The 24,056-nt window shown below is 34.2% G+C and overlaps 1 protein-coding gene across 3 annotated transcripts; it reads right to left on the bottom strand.

The window, feature by feature from the left end:
- Window positions 1-1,795: 1,795 nt before the first annotated feature.
- On the bottom strand, window positions 1,796-23,833 carry LOC149413493 (glucosamine-6-phosphate deaminase-like). 3 transcript variants are annotated; one of them, XM_089644659.1, is made up of 7 exons: window positions 23,546-23,832; window positions 17,551-17,790; window positions 12,118-12,300; window positions 11,558-11,742; window positions 9,828-10,001; window positions 5,068-5,104; window positions 1,796-2,029 (listed from the first exon to the last, which is right to left on the bottom strand). In XM_089644659.1, the coding sequence occupies exons 2-7, from the start codon at window positions 17,774-17,776 to the stop codon at window positions 2,010-2,012; spliced, it is 825 nt and encodes a 274-aa protein (XP_089500785.1). In that variant the 5' UTR covers window positions 17,777-17,790; window positions 23,546-23,832; the 3' UTR covers window positions 1,796-2,009. The 3 variants fall into 3 exon arrangements, with proteins under 3 accessions (XP_089500785.1, XP_089500786.1, XP_089500784.1); XM_089644660.1 differs by lacking the exon at window positions 5,068-5,104 and having other exon boundaries at window positions 23,546-23,833; XM_089644658.1 differs by lacking the exon at window positions 1,796-2,029 and having other exon boundaries at window positions 2,103-5,104; window positions 23,546-23,833.
- Window positions 23,834-24,056: the final 223 nt, after the last annotated feature.

The following is a 24,056-nucleotide window of genomic DNA, read 5'->3' as shown; positions in this document are numbered from 1 at the left end:
GTTATAACGAGGTCGATTCACTGATACACCGAGCAAATAATTTTGTCAACACAATTAATGGATCGCTCGGTTCTGAAAGAAACCCAATAATTGCGAATTATTCTGGAAGTAATAACAAACAAAAGGTGGCATAGCCCGGAGTGCGGGAATTTACTAATCCTTTACAGACTCACATTTTTATGGCACTACCCGTGTAAGATTGTCGGCTAGGTGAAACATTGCTATCCTTCAGGCATTTTGTAAAATTGTCATAAATTCTGTGAGTCGTGCGAAATTTGAGCTTTGTAAATTTGTTCCTTTTTCATGTGTTCTTTTGTATAGGGTTTTCCAATAAGAGGTGTTATGTGTATTTAATTCCGGCCATAAAATGATTTATTATGGCCGGAATTGGACGGTATTGATCTGGACAACGTTTACTTTCAACAAGAAGGCGCTACGTGCCACACAAGCAACGAAACCATTGATCTTTTACGGGAAAATTTTCCGGACCGTGTTATCTCTCGAAGAAGTGATCACAATTGGCCACCGAGATCTTCTGATTTAACACCTTGCGACTTCTTCCTTTGGGGCAACGTGAAAGAGAAGGTCTACACCAACAGCCCAGCGTCGATTCAAGACCTCAAAGATGGAATTCGTGTGGCTATCGAGGACATAAGGCAGCCAATTTGCGATTTGGTTATGGAAAATTTCATGAAAAGGATATGGTCCTGTAGGCGTGGTCGTGGTGGTCATTTGACTGATGTTATTTTTCACTATTAACGGCATACCTTCCTCTTTATAATGAAATAAACATTCGATCATTTATATTAAAAAATGGCATTTTTCTTTGAATATCAAAATAACACCTCTTATTGGAAAACCCTTTATTACAACTAGACGTCAATTTTGTTTTTAAAACCAATAAACATGTTTATCAAGTATATCCCTACAATCCAACATCCCGAGATAAATTTATGATAGCGATGCAAAACATTTTGCACCGCTAAATGCAAACAGTCTGTGACCTACAAATGGATTTTTTTTGTTTATGTTGAAGGGGAGGAACATAAAAATTCAAGGTTTAACCTTTCTGAGTTTTTTTGCTGGTCTGCAATCTGGTTCTTCGAATTTAGTTCCAATTAGAACTTGCAGCTTAAATAAACCAAAACACTTTTAAAAATATGTTCTCATGGTTTTCAAGAATTACCCAAAACATTTTTATTTTTCTCTATAACCAAGTGGGTCGTACAAAATTGACAAGTGGGCCGCACAAATTGGGCCGCTGGTTTGTGACTAGTAAGATTTTACCGAAAACCGTAACAATCCCTCAAGCTAGTCATTTATGAAAAGTGAGATTTTACAAGTGGTACAATACCGCCAAGCTAGTGATATAATAAGACAGACAATTATTCAGTGTTATTTTTCTTGGAAGCCTCGAACCAGGTGATAATAATTATAATGCGTTGATTTTTTTGAAGAAGAAATTGAGAAGCATGAAAGTGAAATCTTTAAAACAATCATTGATTATAATTTTTATTAATAAAAGTGTATTTTTCCAATATTTTTTTTTTAATAAAATATACCTACTTGCATTTGGATATATACAATACATTAATAGTAGACGCAGGAAGTGGTAGGTACATTTGACTTTTAAAAAACCTATTTTGGACGTAACGAGTAATGGCTATAAAGAACAAATGTATTCGGTCCCCTCGTGCTCGTTATAACCAAGTTTGACTGTAAAATATATGTATATGTGAAAAATAGAATAAAGTTGTAAATTAGCAAAAATAAAACAAAATAATTTGTATTACATTATATTTATTCCTAAAAATATATAAAGTTTATTCATAAAAATATTATATAAAAGCTAAAAAATTGTGAGCTGGAAAACCTTGACCTAAATTAAACATGGCAGAAAAATTCTTACAAAAAATATGATATTAATGTATAGAGATTATTACATTGTGTAAAGTTGTTCGATTGTTGGTAAAAATATCATTTCTCATTCAACTTGTTCAATCAACTTGCTATGTACACTCCACAAGTTCTGAAAAACAAACAACAATATTTTTATGGGCAGCATTATTAACATTATATTTTATTTTAAAAACTCGTAGAAATAAAAAGATTATTCTAGAAATTATAATTTTCATGCATTACTTTAAAAATTTAAGCAAATTTTCCCTTATTCGCTCGAGCAATAGAGATTTCGGGGGTTTGGTTTCAGCCACGATTCGGCGCATTCATTACAAATATCATACCTTCAAATAGTATAATACGGGTGACCGGGTATCTCATCAAAATGACAATTCAACACACATACAAAAAGTGACATAAAGTCATGAAAAGTGATGAAACAAAAACTAGGTTAAATAGGTTACATAGGTAACATTAAACCTAGTTTTTGTTTCATCACTTTTAATGACTTTATATCACTTTTTAAAGGTGTGTTGAATTTCCATTTTGATGAAATATCACGGAACCAATACGGAAACATATGAAAAATTAAGCCAATGACTCCACCTAGATTTCACAGTTTATCCCATTTTATCAAATTTTCCAAAAAAAAATCGGATTTATTATTTTTTTTTTTAATATTGTTGTTTTTTAAAAATAGACGGAAACTTGTAATATTTTGCAAAAATTAAACAATAATCATCAGAACTAGGAATTATGATCCAAATTCCCACTTCACAGATTGTAAAAAATGACATTGCAAAATTGACAAAATGTCTTTGTCTATTATAAAAAAAAGATGATTAACTAGAGTTCAAAAAGGGTTCACAAATAAAACAATATAATATTAAGAAAACCATTTTGTTAGTTGTCTTGGTTTAAATATTGTAAGTGAAATGTATTACCTTTTGCATTTTTGTTATTTTGGAACCATCTTTAAAGGCAACAAAATAATAATAAATACAATAAATGATTAATTTTTTTAATTAATTAACATCAAAACACAAACAGAAACAAACATGGATATTGTTAGAAGTGCAAAAATGGATTGTGGAATATTAAAAAACAAATTTCATGCAAATACAAAACAAAAAACAAAATACACATCAGTCTGTTAAACGTAACAAAAAAAAAATCTTTTTTTTTAATTATTCTAAGTAGATGGTTCAGTGAGATTTAATAACTAATTTTAAAAAAGTAATTTTGATGTGAAACATCATTCATTTTCAAAATTATTAGTCACTGAAGAGTTATCACTGTTAGAAGTGTGTTGTGGGCATGTGGCTTGTGGGCAGGTGTGTTGTGCCTGAAGTAAGCTTAAAATTTCCTTACTCCGGAGGAAATCGATCAAACTTTTTCAAATATTGAAATTTTTTCTTGAACATTGAATCAATTTGCATAGAAGGAGGCTATTATATTCTGTGTTTAAAGTGGTCAGGTTTGGAATTTGCAAAGTAAGCTAATTTATAAAGCTGCATTTGATATATTATCAAGATTGTAAGGCACTCTTCTGATGGTCTTTAAAACAAATGCATACACAAATATGTGTAGCGTTAGACGCAAAGATAATAGAAACAAACAGAGATATTGTATGGAAGCATGCCGAGGGTTGCCTAGGTTCGACCAAACTGCACATACTATGAAAACGGCAGATTCTATGAAAGTTATGCCTTCGGTGTATAGATACAAAAAACATGGCCTATCTCCATTGTTTCTATTATCTGTAGCTAGAAAATAAATCAAAATTCATTAATAAATGATAACTTATACACAGCAGTCATCAAAACTTAATAATAATCTAAAAAAAATACAAGCAATTAGTTGTGGAAGCAGCTCAAAATTAAATGCAATTATTGTTCATTCTAGAATGTATTTTAAAATCAAGCAAAAAAACAACAAATAATATTAATTGGACACTGGGTAATGAATTTGTTAATAAACATTGAGCAATATAACATAATAATGATGTTTATAAAATTTTATTTTAATAATCAATTCAAAAATATATTGTTAGCAATCTTCATTCAAATCAAAAGATAAACAGACAATCAATTGAAATTAGGTCAATTATAATTTGAATATATGTAGCATAATCTTGGTTGAGTATTTTATGAATACATAGTAGTTTAAATATTGAAAAGCATGCCAAAAAAAAATTAACTGGTAAAGCAAAAAGATTATAAAATAAAAACAATATACTTAAAATTATATATATATTTTAAATGCAAAAACATACATCCAGTTTAATAAAAACGTATACAGCAAAACTCCCTTCAGATTTACACCGGGACAGTCATATTATTTATAAAATTACTAAACACTTAAATTTAAAGCAAATTTGAGTTCATTGAACTTTGCGTAAGAATAACTAACGCCCACCATCACAGACAACCTAAATCAGTATGTTCGATAATTCCCTTTAAAAAAGGCTTAGGCCACAGGTCAATTATGATCCCTTTGACAGTTAACCAACTGTCATCAGTAATTCAGCTATTTCTCTCGTTGCGACTCCCAATGTGGCTCCCCCGATATCTGAACCCTCTTCCCATTAGTTTTGGGCCGACCGATCATTTTATAAAGCCGGGTAGATCACGACCTACTGGCGAAGTGATAGGATCAGTACAAATAGAAAAAATTCCATAGATATATCGATGGGCCGCCCATGGCGTATCGACGTAGGTAGACCATAGATATAAAAATTGTGTAGACCGGAGACTGATACATAAATTACATATCTCTCATTCTTTTATACAATTGATAATATGTTCCAATTTGGATACTAGGTACAAACCTACCAACGAGAACAAGATTCGAGTCGCTCGATCTACAAAATGAAAACATTTATATAGTCGCCCGCCACGCACATTACGGGTGTTGACAGCTGACAGCTGACACTGACACCGAGCATCATCGATCAAATGATTGGATCTTCATTGATGATTTGTGATTTCAACTGTTATAAATAAGCACTTGGATACGGGACATGGAATTGTATCTGAAGTGAGTTTTGCTGTACACGCTAAGCCTTAAAATAAGTGGTTCTTGTTAATAAGAGATATAATGTGATGTGTTGTTTATTGAACTTGACAAAAAACTAGTGGATGGATCGTTGCAGAGCCAACGGAATACCTTCTTCAATCAACTTCTGATGGACGCCGCTTAGTGCCTGGTGGACAAAATACACATGACAACATTAAGGACTTTTCATCACCATTACTCAAAATCACTGGTGGATCATGACTTTTAAGTGTGCTAAGATTAAAAAATACAATGTCATTGATGGTTTTTTTTTTTCTAATTTTAAATTAAAAATTACATATAATGTAAAAATCAACCCAGAAAAAACAATTTTTTTTATACTATAATACATCTATTTTCAATTTTCAAGCTATTTCCATCTCTTGAAACGGCTAGCAGCCAATTTCAAAGAGAAAAAAATGGTTTGGCTGTGGATTGAATCTTCCTCCCCAGGGACTGGCTCTCAAACTGCAGTGAACTTTTAAAATATCTTTTAAAAAATAATAATTAAATTGGTTTGACTGAGGATTCTACCTTCCGACTGATGTCAACCGCGCTAACAACCTTACCAAATGCTGATCGGGTATGACCAACATTTATTTTGTATATTAACTGCTGTAATGTCATGGGATTTCAGAGAAATGCGTGTAGGTTCGCGTGTGTATGTGAATGCCACTAAAAGTTGATAGAATGCATTGTCATCGACAGTGAGTCTATCTGCCGAGTTTCAGCTCGATCGGATGTCGGGAAGTGGGTTAATTTCCGCTTCCAAGATTTGTATTCATTCATCCCGAAAACAAAAGTGAAGTTCAAATAGATGAATTTTTCAATCTTAGCACCGTAACTCACTCCAAAGTCATGAGCCGCCACTGCTATATACACAAAATTATTTTCTTGTTCTTGAGGTTAGTTGGAAGAAATAAATACATTAAATAAATATTTAAATTAAATTAATAAACCAATTTGCATAATAAATATATAAATTAATAATAATATTCCAGAAACAATAAATTTATAAAATATAATATACCTACCGTCTCCCAATGTGTAAGAAGAGACTAAAAAATTATTTTAATTTTTTTTAAATTTAATTTTGCTACCTTAAATACCTGTTAATACTTGTGTTTTAAATTATAAAATATTAATTATTTTAACATGAGAGGTTTATTAATTTTAGAGGTTACTTTGGCAATTTGCATGCCATTGTAAAAAAAAAAATATTTGTAAGCAGATTTTATTGTCACAGACTAGATACTGATAGGACAATCAATGAGAGTTGCCTGCATTCTGTCAGATTCATTTATTGACAGAATACTTAAAAGGGAGACGGTCACGTCACCTCTCGCTCCGTACAACTTGGTTAAGGAAAGGTTGGGCATGGGCAGGTCTATTGTTTAGTATGTCTACGATAAATAGCCTGATTCTCAAATCTTTGACCAACCTGAATATTAATTCCTGACAAATTTTAGAATTAATGTTACTGTAGTTTGGATAGGTTCATTAACTCCCTTTTAATAAAATATTAAATTTATGTAATAATTTTAATATAAGAATAATATGGCTAGCAATATAACCCCAAAAACTAGTAATTAGTAAATAAGAATAACCATTAGTAAAAACTAATATAATAAATAAAATATTAATTATATAAATACTTTTTTTTACTTTTAACCGGTCAGCAACGTAAGCAGATATACACGATAAAATAACGATAGCAGTCAAGTACAATAAGCGTGTTTACACGTCAACGCGTGTGTTTCCACAAAAATCGTCATAACTCCGTTATTCTTCTAGTGACATCCCTAAAACAAAAAGTAGAATATTCGTATTGAATGAAGCTTCACATCTCTATTCAAAGTTATCCATAGAAACCCGTAAAAAGACCTACTCAGTGGAAGCAAATTTTACCCGCCAAATCGTAAAACGACGCCAAGAAAGCCGTTTGACGTGCCGACCCGCCTCGCAAGTTTAATTATTTTTTTAAAAATATATTTTGTATGAAATGGTCAAAAAGTGAAGTGACAGAATTGTTTATTGTACATTTGTACGATGAAATAAGTGTTTTTTTTTTACATTATCCGTGATTTTAGTATCGTTTTTACATAAAACATTACAGGTGAGTCATTTTTACAATTTTTTCATGTTTCCATTCTAAATTTAAATATTTACAAATGTTAATATTTATTTATGATACAACAATTTGAAAGCCTATTTTGTAACCTTTCTAAAACAGTTTTTACTATTCGGCTCCGTTCAGTAATGTTTCATTTATAGAGCTTTGATTGTGAGGCGGTAATAACACAACGTTTTCGTGAAATTGACATTTCGATAAAGACATTTTAGCTTCAAGTTCGCGAAAAGTCGGAGGGGTTAAAAGACATCTCATCACTGTATTTTTTAAATTTTGCTGTAAAAATTTCCTTTGGAATAAGTGTAAATATTATAGAAGAAAAATGGTAAATACGGGTTAAATGGAGGTCAAAATACAACATATTCAAACATTTAAAACATTTTTATGCCTTTATTAATTTCTATTTATTTTATAAACCATACCACCAGCCACACCAAATACCAAAAATACTATGTATTTCCATTATCTATCCCAGTTATTCCCAATCTTGGCAATATCGCCCCCCCAGTGGACGATTGAAGTCGCTTGTGGAGAGATGGAGATTTAAAATTGTTTCGAGGGGCGATTTGGTATGCGATACGCATACTTTTTGCCCATACTTTATTACAAACACTGTAAATAATTCAGAGCTGTTTGTTGTTGGGATCTACATTTAATGCTATTTTCCGTTTGATAAAATTCCAAAAGATTTTTGGAATCTGATTTTATGAATGATAAGAATTCATTGGTTCTTCCTTGAACATATTTTGTTCTGTAAAATGTTTGCCCACGGCGCTTTCTTTGTACTAGTGTTGGGTAGGATGCGATTTCAGAATGAGTTTGTATAAGGTACTCAAATATTGATATGAGGTAAGGTCTGAGGTGTGAAAGAGCCAAAAAGGAGCTAAAACCTTTTATATCCTGGGGGGGAAGAGTGACCAAAGAATTTCAGAGAAAATTTCCCCAAAATCACAACTCTAGAACAAAAATGTTGCATAGAGGAAATGTAGTGCCACCATACAAAGAAAAGGAATTGAGACAAATATTATGGGACATTTTATGGGTCGTTTGTAGTACATCTGGTATGGGGCATTCAATACTATTTTGTACGCACTATGATTGATGGGGGGAGGAGGTTGAAGAAAAATATACTTTAAAAGTGGGCAATAGGCTCAAAAAGGTTTTGAATCTCTTAAAATTAAACTCTCCTTTGTCATCTCCTTCTTCGGGTTCTGGGTTCAGTTAGGACTCTTGTGCGATAATTACAAAATAAACAAACAAAAATCAAACAGCCAAAACCATCACCAACTTTTATTCACTTTCCAAAATACTTGGTCCAAGAACACCACACAAATTCTTCCTTTTCAACCATCAAAACTTTAAATAACAGCCCTCCATATTAGCGGCCAATTTCACATAAAAGTATCATGCAATACAGATTTAATTCTATTTAAATTTAAGCTATAAAATTTCAAAAAACCGAAAAAGCAGCTCTGCCACCCTAACATAAATACACTTTTCTATTGATTTCCATCTTCTAATTTTGAATACATATTCACTAAATGCCTTAAAATATAATGTAATTAATAGACATAGAGTTATATGCATATTTGAGCCTTTTTACTTGTTAGTGCATATTTGAACCTTTTTGCTAGTTAGGGTATATTTGAGCCTTTTTACTTGTTAGAGCACATTTAAGTCTTTTCTGCTTGTTAGTGCATATTTGAGCATTTTTGCTTGTTAGTGCATATTTGAGCCTTTTTACTGGTTAGTGCATATTTAAGTTGTTTTGTTAGAAGTGCATATTTGAGCATTTTTGCTTGGTAGTGCATATTTGAGCCTTTGTTGCTTGTTAGCACATATTTGAGTCTTTTTGCTTGTTAGTGCATATTGAAGCCTTGTTGCAGTTGGCATATAGTCATAAAATCCTTAAAAATATGAGCTGTTCAAATTAGAAATGGTCGATATTCTTGGCCAGTTTTTTCCATATTCCAAACGACATATTTCTGTTTTCATCACATTACAGTCATATATTTTGGCATCGATATTGCATATTTTGGCATTGTCGGGATGTAATGAACATCTAATAATATATATAGCTAATTTAGTAGGTTATGATGTGCATTATAAGATATTTAGCGACATAATTTAGAATTTACAAAATGGAAATCGATAGAACTTGTTATAAAAAATACTTATTTTAGGTAGGCAGAGCTAGATTTTAGCTTTCTAAGGGAATGTATAGCTTTAACTGTCGTTTGAATCATATAATGTGCAGTATTTTTACTTGAATTTAGCCGCTAGCGTGGAAGACAATTAACATCAGAACAACAACAAAACAGAACACTATAAAAGAATAGATCAGGTAACCTTTGTTTTCCATTCATTTTCTTTAATATTCTGTTTTGTTACGGTTCTATTTTGTAACTGTACTGTTTTTTTACTGATCAGTTTTGTTACTGTTCTGTTTTGTTACTGTTCTGTTTTGTTACTGTTCTGTTTTGATACTGATCATTTTTGTTACTGTTCTGTTTTGATACTGATCAGTTTTGTTACTGTTCTGTTTTGTTACTGTTCTGTTTTGTTACTGTTCTGTTTTGTTACTGTTCTGTTTTGTTATTGTTCTGTTTTGTTACTGGTCTGTTTTGTTACTGTTCTGTTTTGTGATGGAACCACATCATACATTCCTAAATCCCGCTTTCACCAACTTTGCTTAAGTTCCCAGGCCGCTCAGTCCCCAATTGAATCCAACCCCACCAACCTTAAAGTACTTGACAGTCTTGACTCTCAGTTCGAGGGTGGCGTCCTCGTCGCAGATCATCAGCGTGTGGGGGTGTTGCTGGAAGGCGGACACCGTCCACATGTGGTTTACGCCCTCCTCAATGGCCTTGTAGAGGGCAAACGACTTGTGTGTGCCCGTAATTAGGATCATCACCTAAAGAGCAAACAATTTTTTTTTTATTTCGTCGGGACCTTTGTCATCTTTAAGTGTACTGTTTGGAGGGTATTTTTAATGAAAGAAAAAAGAAGGAGTTATGGGGAGGAAAAGGTATGAAGAGTGGGTAGGAGTCTTGGAGTCAGTGTGTCCAGGAATAACAGATGTATGAATCCATCCCTCTCACTGTGGTGCAAGCCAATGTGGAGAGGTCAAAGGGTCTTGGTGAGCAAGCGCTTCCACCGCAAAAACCTAGCGAACCACGTGGAGTGACCTATGGAAGAGGTGTTGGTTATCCAATTAAAGGTTCCGGGGGAAGCGGTACCCATACCTGCCTCCCAAATTGAATGGTTTAGTCGGTAAATTAAAAAGTATTTTAGTCAATGGTGAGCAGCTGATATGATAAGCAGCCCGACGTAAGAAGAGCTAGTAAAGCTGTAATATATTTTTCAGCACTAGAAAAAACCAGTTAACGGAAACAATCGTTACGGACCACCGAGTGACTCTAGCAAGTTCAAGCTTGCACTGAAGGAGCGTCAGATGTTGTCCTGCCTCCCCTCTCAAAAAAAGCCAACAGCATTGACACATCGAACGATGTGCTACCGCTTTCAATACTTTATTTACACAGATGTAACTAAGAGTTTATGCAAAATAACAAATCATCTATATACACGGTGTCCAGAAATTCATATAGTATTCGAATAGTATAAGCAGGAAACTGGTGAATGCACATCACGTTTGGAATTGATTTTGTGGTACATTTTTTTTTTGATTTGAGCTTTCGTTTTCGAGCAAATTGAGTCCAGAGTTGGGATTTTTTCAGTAATTTTTTTTTTAATCGGTCGCTAGGTGGTTCACAACAGCTGTCCATCTTTTAAAAAAATCTTAACCCTTAGTTGCTAAAAAATTGGAAAAAAGTTCTTTTTTTTTTTAAACATATTTTTTAAGGTTCTCTATGTGAAGTTGATTCACCAATTTCCCGCTTGTACTACGAGTTTCCAGACACCATGTATTTCTTGCTCTCAGACGTATTGACAGTTACATTTGTCATTACAGATGCTGTCAGAAAGTCCAAGATTTTTGTGTATTTCCGTTTCTCAATAAAAATCAAATAAATTGTATATTGCTGAATGTATCCAAAAACTAATAACTGTTTTTGAGGGGTGATGAAATATGCCTTCAAATTGTATTATTAGAAATAAAATATAATTTTTAAGATAATAAAATTTTGAAATCAAAAGTTTAAAAAAATGGATCACCTTACGTTTTTTCATCTAAACACTGAACCAAAATTACTTATAGAAAAATGTATTATATACATTATTACAGGCATCTCACATTTTTGGAAAAAAAAATTTCATTTAAAATAATAAATAAAAATTTCACAAAGTTTCATAAATTTTTCTCTAATTGCAGTCGGAACTTTTGGTTTTATAAATGTGTACCTTTTAATAATTCTGTGGTTAAGATCTGTATTTGAATGTAAAGCTCGGTATTTTATTGCTAGTATAACAGAATAATATACACAGAGTGCATTAAAAATATATGTAACGAACCTCCTTAGCGTCCATAACAGTGCCAACGCCTACGGTGAGCGCCTGCTTCGGCACCTTGTTGATGTCGTTACCAAAGAAGCGCGCGTTCGCCTCCAGGGTGTCCTGCGCAAGGGTCTTGACGCGTGTACGCGACACTAGACTGGAGCCCGGCTCGTTGAAGGCAATGTGACCGTCTGGCCCGATTCCTGCAAACATATTTGGTAATCGAAAATAAGTACATTTAAACATAGAAAAAATGCTATACATATATAGAACAATGCGACGCCGTCATGTAGATCACAGATATATAAATTTTGTAGACCGGGCATCTTGAATCGCATTCTCAGGACACAGAAATATAATTTTAACTGAACTGTCACTGTGGTTCGAGAATAATGCGAGAATGATGCACTCACCACGCCAATCATGGGTGCTGCCTGTACTGACTTGATCAATCATCAAAATGATCGGATTGAACCAGGACTAAAGGGAACTGATTTCACTCAGGGCCTCCTGTACAGAGTAAATATTTAAACTAAATAATAAGACTTCTTGTGTAGTGTAGTGGTGCAGATACCGACCTCCGACAAACAATTCGATGCCGCCCGCCTCCACGATCATCTTCTCAAAGTTGTTGCACTCGGCCACGAGGTCGGGCGCGTTGCCGTCTAGCACATGCACATTCTCGGGGTCGATGTCGATGTGCTTGAAGAAGTTGTTCCACATGTAGAAGTGGTAGCTCTCGGGGTGGTTGCGCGGCAGATCTAAGAGATTAAACAGTGATAAGTCATTTGAAAGAAACGAAACACATTAACTATAACGCCATTTCTCCACAGGGTTAGCAGATATGATAGACAAGTTGATTCATTCACATTCATACATCTTTTTTTTAATTTTACTCACCAAACAAGATGATTAACATTAAAATAAAAAATACACAGAATGAATACTGACCATATGTATCTAAACATAAGATATGTATAAATAACAATACAATAAAAATGAAATAAAATAAGCATCACTGGCATTCAAGCAGTAAAACTAGTTACAATAATTAACAATTGAGAAAAATTAATGGACCGTTTAATAAACCTTGTGAAATCCTTTTCAGAAGGCTTACCAGACACTAAGAATGGAGGCAGTAATTCAAATAAAATAAAATAAATCTTTATTGCACAGAATAACAAAGTATGAAGGGAATAGCTTAAAGGTATATCCTATTTCTTACAGATAACCCAATTAACAATAAGTAAAGTACATATTATATCCTATTTCTCACAGATAACTCAATTAACAATACGTAAAGTACATATTTTATTTTATTTCTTACAGATAACCCAATTAACAATAAGTAAAGTACATATTACATCCTATTTCTTACAGATAACCCAATTAACAATAAGTAAAGAACATATTATATCCTCTTTCTCTCAGATAACCCAATTAACAATACGTAAAGTACATATTATATCCTATTTCTACCAGATAACCCAATTAACAATAAGTAAAGTACATATTATAATAAGTGTGGACATTAGAGTGTAAATATACCTACCGAAGAGACAGGCAGAGATTAACAACTTTGGCAAATTTGGGAGATATTCTTCACAGACAAGAAACACTTTGGAAGAATCTTTTTGGGGGATATATATATATCGCAGCCTGACACGGTCAGATAAAAGTTAAGCTATCTCATTTTGTATCATGGTGAGAAATCTGATTTAAACAGTGTTAGAAAGAGAGAACCGTGCTTTCAGTTGGCATTCTAAAATTTACCATAAACGTCTATGAAACAACATTTAGATTTAGAAAAATATTTGTCAAGGTTTGTAAAATTTTTTATACTAAACGAAAAAAAGTGAAGTCACTAACTTTTACGATACCTTTGTCTAAATAAATATGTGTTTTAGTTTTGTATAATGTAGCAATTACGGTTTACACAATAAAAACCATCGATAAGCGACTTTAAAAAATTTTATTGCATTCAAAATTTTAATATTTTTAATTGCATATGTCAATTTGTAATACTAAAATCTGAAAGTCTCATCTGCTTGCCAAAACAGTATTTGGTTTTGAAATGCGCTCAAATAGAGCAAATTTATCTGGAATCAAATATAATGTAAAAATAATTTTCCACAGAAAGAGTCCCAACTCTCCCACCGTCTGGAGCCAGTGAGACTATGGCATCCCCAATTGGGGTATGTTGTGAGGCTGGAGGTAGTGGGGAGGGGAAGGAGATGGGGAAGAGGAAGGTGAGGAAGTACCTGGCTATTCAGAACTGGTCACCAAACACGGCCAAAGCCATTTCAAGCAATGTTTCAATTCTGGATGGTGGTCTAAACCAGGATGATACTGAAAGTATCTTGCACTCTGGAACGTAGGGCAAATATACTATATATTAGTTTAAATGAGTAAATTGTGAAATAACAAAAATCAATCAAATAAAATTTAGGTCACACGGCAGGATTTGAACCCGCGACCTCAAGCTTTCCAGTCAAGAGCCTTGCTCCTCGAGGACTCAAAAGCATCTCTTTTGGATAATAAAAACACCTTTGGCATTTTTATGCTAATATGCAGAGATGACTGTATATGGTTCTTCTAAGTGTGCCTAGTACAAAAGAGAGGCAACTAATGTTCTTTCCAGTTTGTGGTTGAATCTAGTTGTATTCCCAGCAATGAACAGGTTTGGGAAGGTTCATTAAAAGGTAACATCAAATGTTATTATTGGTGTATTTATAGGTGTAGCTTGTACAATTTTAGAACTCGTGTTGTGTTTGTGTTGAGTGATGTATTTATTTATGACAATAATATTTAATGGTGGGTACTATTTATATTAAAAGCATGACTAAAGGCTGTGTTGCTGACCCAGTTTAGTTGTAAATTAATAATGTTATCAAGTATCGATATGCAGCTATCAATTAAATTGATTGATGTCACTCTAATGGCCATGGTTAGGAGGGCACATACATTAGATTTTGATAATGACACTGAAAGAAGAATGCAGTTTATGTGGATAAAATGCTATTTAAGATAACTAAACGATAAAGTTGTTGAATTCCACTTTGCGCATAATAATAGCACTTAGTTTCAACGTGATTATTACAAGAAACAACTATTTATGTCGGGGGAGATGGAAAGAAATGCATTGAAGTTCCATTTTTTCTCTATCAAAGTTGAGTTTTGAGACGTTTAGGAAATAAATTATTAAAATACCCTTTTTTTAATGCGTGCGAGAGGCAGCATTTGGCAAACTTACCCTAAACTATAAAGCAAACAATATAATGTCTGTCTTTTTTGACAATCAAGGGGACATTTCAAAGCTCCATATCTCATGATGGAAATGAGCTGAAAATATTTGGGTTCGAAATTTCAAACCGAAAAAGCTTTTTTAGTGGGACTTTGGGAAAACCTATACATGTCCTACAAAAAGCTGAGTAAATTACATGACAATAAAATAAAGATAAATAAAATATGTTATCAATGGCCCACATATTATATTATTATTGTAAAACAACAATGAGGACAAGCTGATGCCAGGAGTGAAAAACAGAAAACAATCAAAATGTCTGATAAAATGAATACATACTTGCGAAATATATAGCGGGAAAGTAACACATCTAGATACATAATCTAATTATAATCTATAATATGGCCAATTTACCGGCCTACTTGTAAAGGATAATTGATAAAATTTACAAACGTTAAATAATAAAGATCTTATCAATAACATTTTACTGCAGACACACTATTAAAATTCCCTTCCCACTAAGCCGAAGCAATGATAAACTTTTTGGAATTATTTAATAAACAATTCGGAGTGAGAAGGTCGAAAACAAGGGTGACCAACCCGCGGCCCGCTGGGTCTTTCATGTCTTGGACTTCTTTTGCTTCCCGTAATACTCGCCAGCTGCAAGACGCTGAGAAGATACCCCAATACCCCATACAATAATTCCTTTCAGCATACCATTACTTGTAAAAGTAAGTACAAGTGAGAAATACTACAGAACAGGTATTTAGACTAGGTATTTATGCATACTTTACCAGTTGTTCCTAGTATCAGGACGAGCTAGTACGACTCACCTCTAGTACGGCCCGATAGAAAATCTCATTTCTAAAATCTGGCCCGGCTGCTGAAAATGTTGGCCACCCATGGTTTTACATATTCAAAAAATGGTTGAACCCCAAACAAACCTGGCAACTATTCAGACTAACTAAATGATCGCGCTGTTTCTCCACAGGGGTAGGCAGAGAGGATAGACTGCCACAAAATTCTGCCTTAGCACACAATCCTTACTGTATTAACATTCCTATATTTTTTCTTACATACGCTTCAGTTATTCTCTTGTTACTCTTCCCCGGGAGTCCCCTACTTCTTCTACCATTCATTTTCACAAAGCAAAGTGCTGGTTTAACCCAACCGTTTTGCATTTTGTCTCTTTGTAAATTTGTTTTTACATTCCGTTTCCGGTTCAAAATGGTGGCCGTTTTAATGGTTCACTAAAGATTCATTTGTCAAATTTGAAATTGTTGTGTTTATTTGGACATTTCTCCTATTAATTGATTTTTTTCAATATTGGGGTAGCTAACTGCCTAAAGAAAAATTGAAAAAAGAATCGTCATTGAAATAGTATCGTGTCTTTGGACAAAATGTATGATTCCTTTTTGAAATAAAAAAAAAATGTTGCATAAAATATATCACGCTTAGTGTTTTTCCACTGTTTTTTATTATTGAAAAAAATAACGATGGTATTTTTATTTTATTTTTATGTCGCTGAATAAATTTCCTACAATGATTTAAAATGTGCTATTTTCGATTTGCCACCAAAATGACATGTTCATTTCACGTTACGCCAGACAATGTTGGTGTCCTACCAAACATTGGCAGTTCTTATGTCATAATGACATTGTAGCCAGTTGGAACCGTTTCAGAATGTGTGGTTTTTCAAATCAATAATTAAGAATGAAAATAATAAAATAACACGTTTTTAGTGCAATGACCAGAATAAGAAAAATAAGACAGATATCTGAGTACATACCTAGCTCGGTCTATGAGTTTTATCATTTCAGTACGTCACTACATCAAAATAACTGGGCAGTTTTCAAGTAAAAGTTACAGATTCAAGAAAGTTCTAAATTATAATAGTCACTTTTGTAATCTTAATATAGTTCATTTTGCCCTTTTTACTGCATAAGCCATAAAGATTGAGATTTAGATTTAGCTTGCATAAATTTGAGCGACGAATCTTGAACTAAGCGAGGATTCGAAGCGACTGATACAGCTGGCCAAGTGTCTTTAAAATTACACATTTTTCTTCAATGGTTAACGTCTTGGGTTTTCCACCCACCCACCCCATTCCCCGTCCCCCTGTAATTCAGATTATAGTGGGTTCAGATTACAGATACTATACTGTAATAAACAATTCATATTTTTTGCACAATAAAATTACGATAAGTATATTTAAAACCTTCTGTGTGGTTTGTTAGAGTGTTTACTTTATAAAAGATACTTATCTATTTGAAAATCAAGTATTTATTGAATGTGAACTTGGCATGACTTTCTCCTATTTGTCAATAATGCGGTTTGTGGTTATTTGGAAAGAAAATAGTCTACAATCAACATATTGATATGCTAAAAACAAAGACCGAAAATATGTTGTGTTGTGTGGTGCAATGATTGAGCAGTTTTAGTTTGTTACTAGCGCAGATCCTTGGAAAATCACGGGACAGTCTGAATGAGGTAATCTCTTAATTTTTCGGAGAGTGTCTACAGGAAAGGTCACAGCGTCTCACTCAACCTGCCTCAACTGATCCCATCATTCATGCAGTTGGTGGGCAGATGCATACGAAATAAACCAGGGCACCCCCGCCAATTCACCAAACATAGCGAACCACTTGAGGTGACCTATGGCAGAGGTGTTGGTGATCCAATGAATATATGGCGGTATATTTACCACTTTCCCGCTTGTACCTTGAGTTTCTGAACACCGTGTATAAAAGAATAAGATGTTACTTACCAACATACTCGTCCATGTTGAAGGTCTTGACGTACTTGAAGGACACCTTGCCCGCCTTGTAGAACTCGATGAGCTTCTTGTACATGCCGAGCGGGGTGCCCCCAGTGGGCAGGCCCAGCACGAAGTAGCGCTCGGGCCCCGCCGCCGATTCGTTGATCCGCTTCATCACGTACTTGGCGGACCATTCGGCCACGATATCGGCCGAGTCCAAAATTACCAAACGCATCTTGATTGATTACACTAAAAGAGAAATTTAAAATAGATGATAAAAAAAATTGTTAAAAAAAATCGGCGCGTTACAGTTATACAGACCCTAAATACAATCGGAAATCAAACTATAAGTTCCGTCGCGGTATCCAAATTCTCACTATTGCATTGTGCATTTAATTCATTTATTACTTCAAAAACATTACAAAATAGTTAATTTTAAACCGTTTTTAAATAAATTTATAAAGCAGATTTACATAAATATAAAAAGTAGGTATCAGGTACACATATACGGTAGTATTAAAGCTTGCCTTTTAAAGACAGCTTCATTGCTGCTAAATATGTGGATATCTGAATTGATTGTGTTCTACAGCAAGACTGCTCTCCCCACCGGCATGACAATTGGCAAGTTAATCCTGCAGGCTGGAAGATAAAACCGTCTTTGCTGTCGGTGACAGAGATAACCATCAGGAGCATAGAAATTAATGCACTCCGTGATAGCTGAGTTTTAAAACCATCGACGAATCAGTCTGAATAAATGTGGAATCCCTTCCAACTCGTAGATGGTTCATTCCGAGCATACTCAAAAGAAAGTCAGTAGGATAGGGCCACGGGTAGTTGCAATACTGCCTTACGTAGAGAAATCTCAGATTTTTTTTTTCTAAACTCTCTTCAACATGTGGGAATACTTTACCTGGTGTGGAGTATAAATTACCGACCCACTTTCAAGTCTACCTTACTAAGGAATTTAATAAAATTATGAGAACCCGGGTATCTCCAAAATTCCTTGCAGAGTTCTCAATGAAGCACTAAAAGCCATCTCAATATGAGCTTAAAATGTCAGCCTACTATCGAAATCCTTCATGGTGGAGACACGTTTAAAATTTTGGGCGTCCATTGTATACCGATAATGCATGCCCCTCTTAACTTAACCTAACCCTTACTATTGGGATAATGCAAGTAAATTTCATCAAGACCTAAGCCATTATAAGCATGTTTGACTGACAGCTCAATTTAATCTTTTTTTATGTGAATACCACACAAGAGTCATAACTGCTCCCACCTATCCGGAGCAAGTGGGGCTATAGAATCACCATTTGGAGTATGTTATGAGGCTGAAGGCAGCGAGGAGGGGAAAGAGATGGATTACATGGATCGACTGCTATATCTAATGAACAGGTGAAAAATAGGTATGCTAAGATAACTTCATATGTACTTAAATTAATGTATATGGAGTAAAGGTGATTGTTAAGGTGAACGATTGCTAAAATCACATTGTAAAGTCACTGTAAGCGTAATGTAATTAACATGAAAGGGACACAAGGGATGATTTGGACATGTAGAAAGGAGAATATGAAAAGTGCAAGTGGCTTGGCATGATCAAGTGAATGAATTATTTTAATCGGTTCGTGTCAGGGTTCAGATAATATCAGGCGAGTATGCATGATTGTGGACTCGGCAGAGGTGGATGAAAAGTCACAACCCTGCCCTGACAAGCATTCCTTGTCCCTGTCTGTACGATATAAGATACGGAAATTATATCACTACCCGGTTGGAAAGCATTATGAGGCGGGTTAAGGTGGAGGCTAGAGGAAGGGATTTATTAATGCGGTTCTTTAAGATATACAGGTAGTGCATTTCACATGCAGGTCGACTTCTACAAAAACGAGTCAGAGAAACAACCCGTTCATGAAGTCGACATTGACTGTGAACAGAGGTTCCTATCATGTATGTCGAGTTTCGCGTAGGTGCACCAGTGCACAGGGGATCAATGCTGCTAGCTTCTTCGAGTAGCGCTCCATTAAAATACCGTAGAATAGACGTAACACACCTACATTGCACCTATTAACACACTTCGGACAGGATAGGTAGTTCTACCTTTTGCGTCGGCCTCATTTCAATGGCATACAAGACAGAATTATTCAATGTTTTTATATGAATATTATGTACCAATCTCTTTATAAAGGTCCCAACTATATGTACATAATTATCGAATCGTAATACAAGTCTTCTTTTTATATTTATCTTTGTGCCTTTCATTTACTTCGGATTTCAACAAAAGTATAGTACAGGGTTTTCCAATAAGAGGTGTTATTTTGAATAGCCCGCTATTTCGGTAGATGTTACTTTTGAAGCTGTCATTTTTTGACATTTGACAAGTAGAAACTACGCCATTAATAAAAATGGAACGATACACGCTTCAACAAAGCATTGAATTTATTAAAATTCACTTGAGTGAATCAAATGCAAATCATCTTGAGTGCTGAGGCCCATTTCCACCTCGGTGGCTTCGTCAACAAGCAAAATTGTCGCATCTGGGGCTCGGAAAACCCAAGAGTTATTGTTGAAAAGCCTCTCTATCCTCAACGTGTGACTGTTTAGTGTGGTTTATGGTCCGGCGGAGTCATTGGACCTTACTTTTTCGAAAATGAGGCTGGAGCAACAGTTACGGTGAATGGATTGCGCTTTCGAGAGATGATTATTGATTTTTTTTATGGCCGGAATTGGATGATATTGATCTGGACAAAGTTTACTTTCAACAAGACGGCGCTACGTGCCACACAAGCAACGAAACCATTGATCTTTTACGATTGAATATCAAAATAACACCTATTATTGGAAAACCCTGTATATTATTTGTTATTGTAATAATTCAATTCCAGGAGTAAGGGTTTTTATGACCGTGAAACCCGATTCGAATCTTTATCTCTGTTCCGCCCCATTCAACTGCTATGTGCAAGCGAGCGAGAGATGTCAGGCGTATTTAAAGAAAGCAGGTATGGGCAAATACCGATAGGCGGACCGTAATAAACATATTATAAGGTTAATGGAGTTGCATTTCAAATAATATTCAATTTTCGTTTAGTTCTTTTATATTTTGGGTATGCTGAGTTACTATGTAGAAATTTTTATTAAAATATTTTAATTATTTTCGAAGATATAGCGATTGAAAACAAATTAAAGAAATTCACGCGGGACCTTTATTTTCACCAGAAATAGTGTAGTGCCAGTGCAAAAATACCCACCAGAAATGTGTTAACAATGGATTTTCAATCAGACGGTTTGGACAGAATCATGTAGGTTTATCGATCAATTGTTGTTCAAGTCTTAAAATGATCCAAATCTGTTACTTGATTCACTTAATTGTGTTAAGTCTTCCATTTACATCCAAAACAATTTCAATAACACTTCAATTCTGGATGGTGATCTTCCAGGATAACACTGATTGTATGGAGAATGAATCTATGGAAAACTATGCCAATATAGGCGCGTTTAACTTACAATATATTTTAAGTAATAATTAGCAATACGAATGTGAACTTGAGTGTACAGCAATATTACTTTTTTATCTATGTTTTTTCCCAATCATTGAATATATCATTTCCTTTACTTAAGGTACTCATAAAAATTGTAACTAATGATGGCCGTAAAGGTGACAAATGAATATTTTTTTATGAAGACAATTATTACTTTTAATTTACGACTTTTTGTGTGTAGAATAGATAAGTTATAATCCTCGCAAATAGAACATTAAAAAGCATTTAATCTTGTGTTTACGGTAAGCGAGTTAATTTTTGTATTTATGGAATAAGATTTGCCAATCTTTATATATAAAAATTCTATCTGCGTATATTTGCGCTAGTAAAACTCGAAAAGTAGTCAGCCGATATCGTTGAAAATTTCAAATTTTGTACTTATTAGTGCCAGGAGTGTTTAGAGAGTAGTTCGAATGATAGAAGAAGTCGGGGATGCCCGAGGAACATTTAACGTAATATCTCTGCACCGGAATGAGATATGGAGTGGAATTAAAGTCCATGTTATGTAGTTTTTTAACAGTAATATTTTGGTATACGGTAGTGAATGGTGGAAGAAGCCGGAGATTCCCAAGAAAGACATTAACAATAGCAAAGCATTGCGGTGTTCACTAGTTTTTCATAATATTTTGAAATATGTAGTCATTTTACAGATCATTTATTAATGACGTCTACGCTAGCGACAAAATCCACATAAAATATTGAGAAATATATGATTCAATGGAAGATTTAACACATTCACAGACACAAAGTATATTGATGTCGTTTTAGAGGAGTTGCGATATGACAGAACATTCATATATGTCATCAGGAACGCAATATCGACACAGAGGACTAAGAAATCAAGAAGTGTGTAGCCCGTCTATTTGTGCCACAACGCGAATATTGATCATTTTTTAGTAATGATTTTCATCGACTTCACAAAACACGTGTCCTGTGACAAAAGACGAGTGTCCGTCAATGTGTTAAGCTATAAAATTGACAAAAAATTGAAAATGTAAATCTGCTACCCTACCTATGGTGAATTTTTCAATCGTTTCCATTTTCTATCGTAAATTTAGTTTTTATATGCTAATTTGCTAAATACCTCACAAAATTTCATATTTTGTTACATAATTCAGTTGGCTAAGATGTTCATTATAAGGAAGGTTACCTCCACTAATTCTTTTTTTACATGGGGAATACCTAAAGAAGAAAACTACAAGTGCTTTCCTTACAAATCTGAATGGACACAAATGTTCCATTTAGCCCAATAGCCCTGGGCTTCTTATGTTTTTCTTTATTCTATCTTCCACAGAAAACACTGCAATAAAACATTGCTTGTGTTTTTCTCATTCTATCTTCCACAGAAAACACTGCAATAAAACATTGCTTGTGTTCTTCTTTATTCTATCTTCCACAGAAAACAGTGCAATAAAAAAATGTTTACAAAAAAAATACAGTACTGTTGTGTATCACTATTTTATATTGATAGTATCTTTAGCAAATAATAATGGTATTGTACTTCTGTTAGAGGTCTCCATTGACCTCAAAAAACAGCTGGAAGCTTATCAAATGCTTATTATTAATCATTATTAGCAGGTCAATGACTGTGATATTATAAATACTAGCAATATCAGGCCATTGTATTTATTCATTATTTTGATAGGTATATTTTAAAAGATAATAACCAAAATAAATAATTATCCGCAAACAAAGTATTGACAAATTAATCACTATGGTAGTATAAAAACAACCATTCGGAATTGTGTGAAATGTTAGTTCTGATTAACCAGGTTAACCTTCCTATTATTAACCTTTATCTTCCCCATCTCCTTCTCTTTCCAACTACCTTCAGCCTAATAACATACCCCAATCGGAGATGCTATAATCCAACTGCCTTCAGGGAGTTAGGATGTTTATGCTGAATTAAAATAAAGCATTTTTTCCAAAAGTGTTTTCTGACCAGAATCCATCTTGCAAAATAAACCAACAATTAACACTGATGTGCCACCACAATAAACATTTCCAAGCTTTTTTAACTTTTACCATGTTATTTTCGGGGCCAAAAAACAGATTTTTAACCCTGATTCATCTTATAAAAACAAAACGTCAAACAAATTAATCAAAACATTCATATGTCGCAATGATAAACATTTCTAGCTTTGCTGTCACTTATTATTAAGACTTATTTTCGGGGCCGAAGCAGATCATTTCTAACCAGAAAAATTCCAAGAAGAATGCGCATTCAGGGTGCATTGAACCTTCATAATTATCAACAATATTCGTGCAACAAAGGTTAGCGTGACCTTTCAGTTTCTTGTTTTGTTTACTAATATAACCTCACAAAATCGGCAATTACTAGTTAAGTAACACAATGATTATCATTCTTCAATAAATCTAAATCGATTCAACGATTTATTGACCTCAATGCGGGCGAACGGACCCAAAACATAAATGCACCGTAAAATAATTAAATTTATCATTCAACTCACCGATAAAAAAATAACAGCGAAGCGGCTGCCGACAGCTCTCGCGTAGAATGAGCACTAAACTAATCAAAATTGAATAATAGTTAGTGTCTTATACAAATAAATACTGAAATCATTATCTTTCTTATCGGATCGTGCTCCAATTAGTCATGTAAAATGGAAAAATGACGGAGAAAGAATGTTCAAGAGCCCACCGGCCGACTGTCAAAATTTAACTGATTTCGATTTTCAATTTCACACTGGTTTCTGTCACTTACAGGCTCTACTACACGTACACTTCGGAGCGGCAATATCACGCGCCACTCTAGGCCGCCGCGCAGAAAAGTAACTAAGCATTAACTAGTAAACGGTTTACAGCGCACTCCATTGTGAGACTTTTCTGCACGGCGGCCTGGAGCGGCGCGTGGGCGCGTGGTACCGCCGCTCCGAAGTGTTTTCAGAGCCTATCAGCCTATTTATTTTGTCAGTGGAGTCGCGTGTCGCGTGATGACGTTGGCTTCGAAATTTGAAATGC

This window comes from Hesperophylax consimilis, chromosome 21 (genome assembly GCF_061612785.1).
Source record: "Hesperophylax consimilis isolate HC1 chromosome 21, BYU_Hcon_1.0, whole genome shotgun sequence".
In the NCBI taxonomy this organism is placed as follows: domain Eukaryota; kingdom Metazoa; phylum Arthropoda; class Insecta; order Trichoptera; family Limnephilidae; genus Hesperophylax; species Hesperophylax consimilis.
The sequence above is the reverse complement of the archived record's forward strand: the minus strand, read 5'-3'. Positions and strand labels throughout refer to the sequence as shown.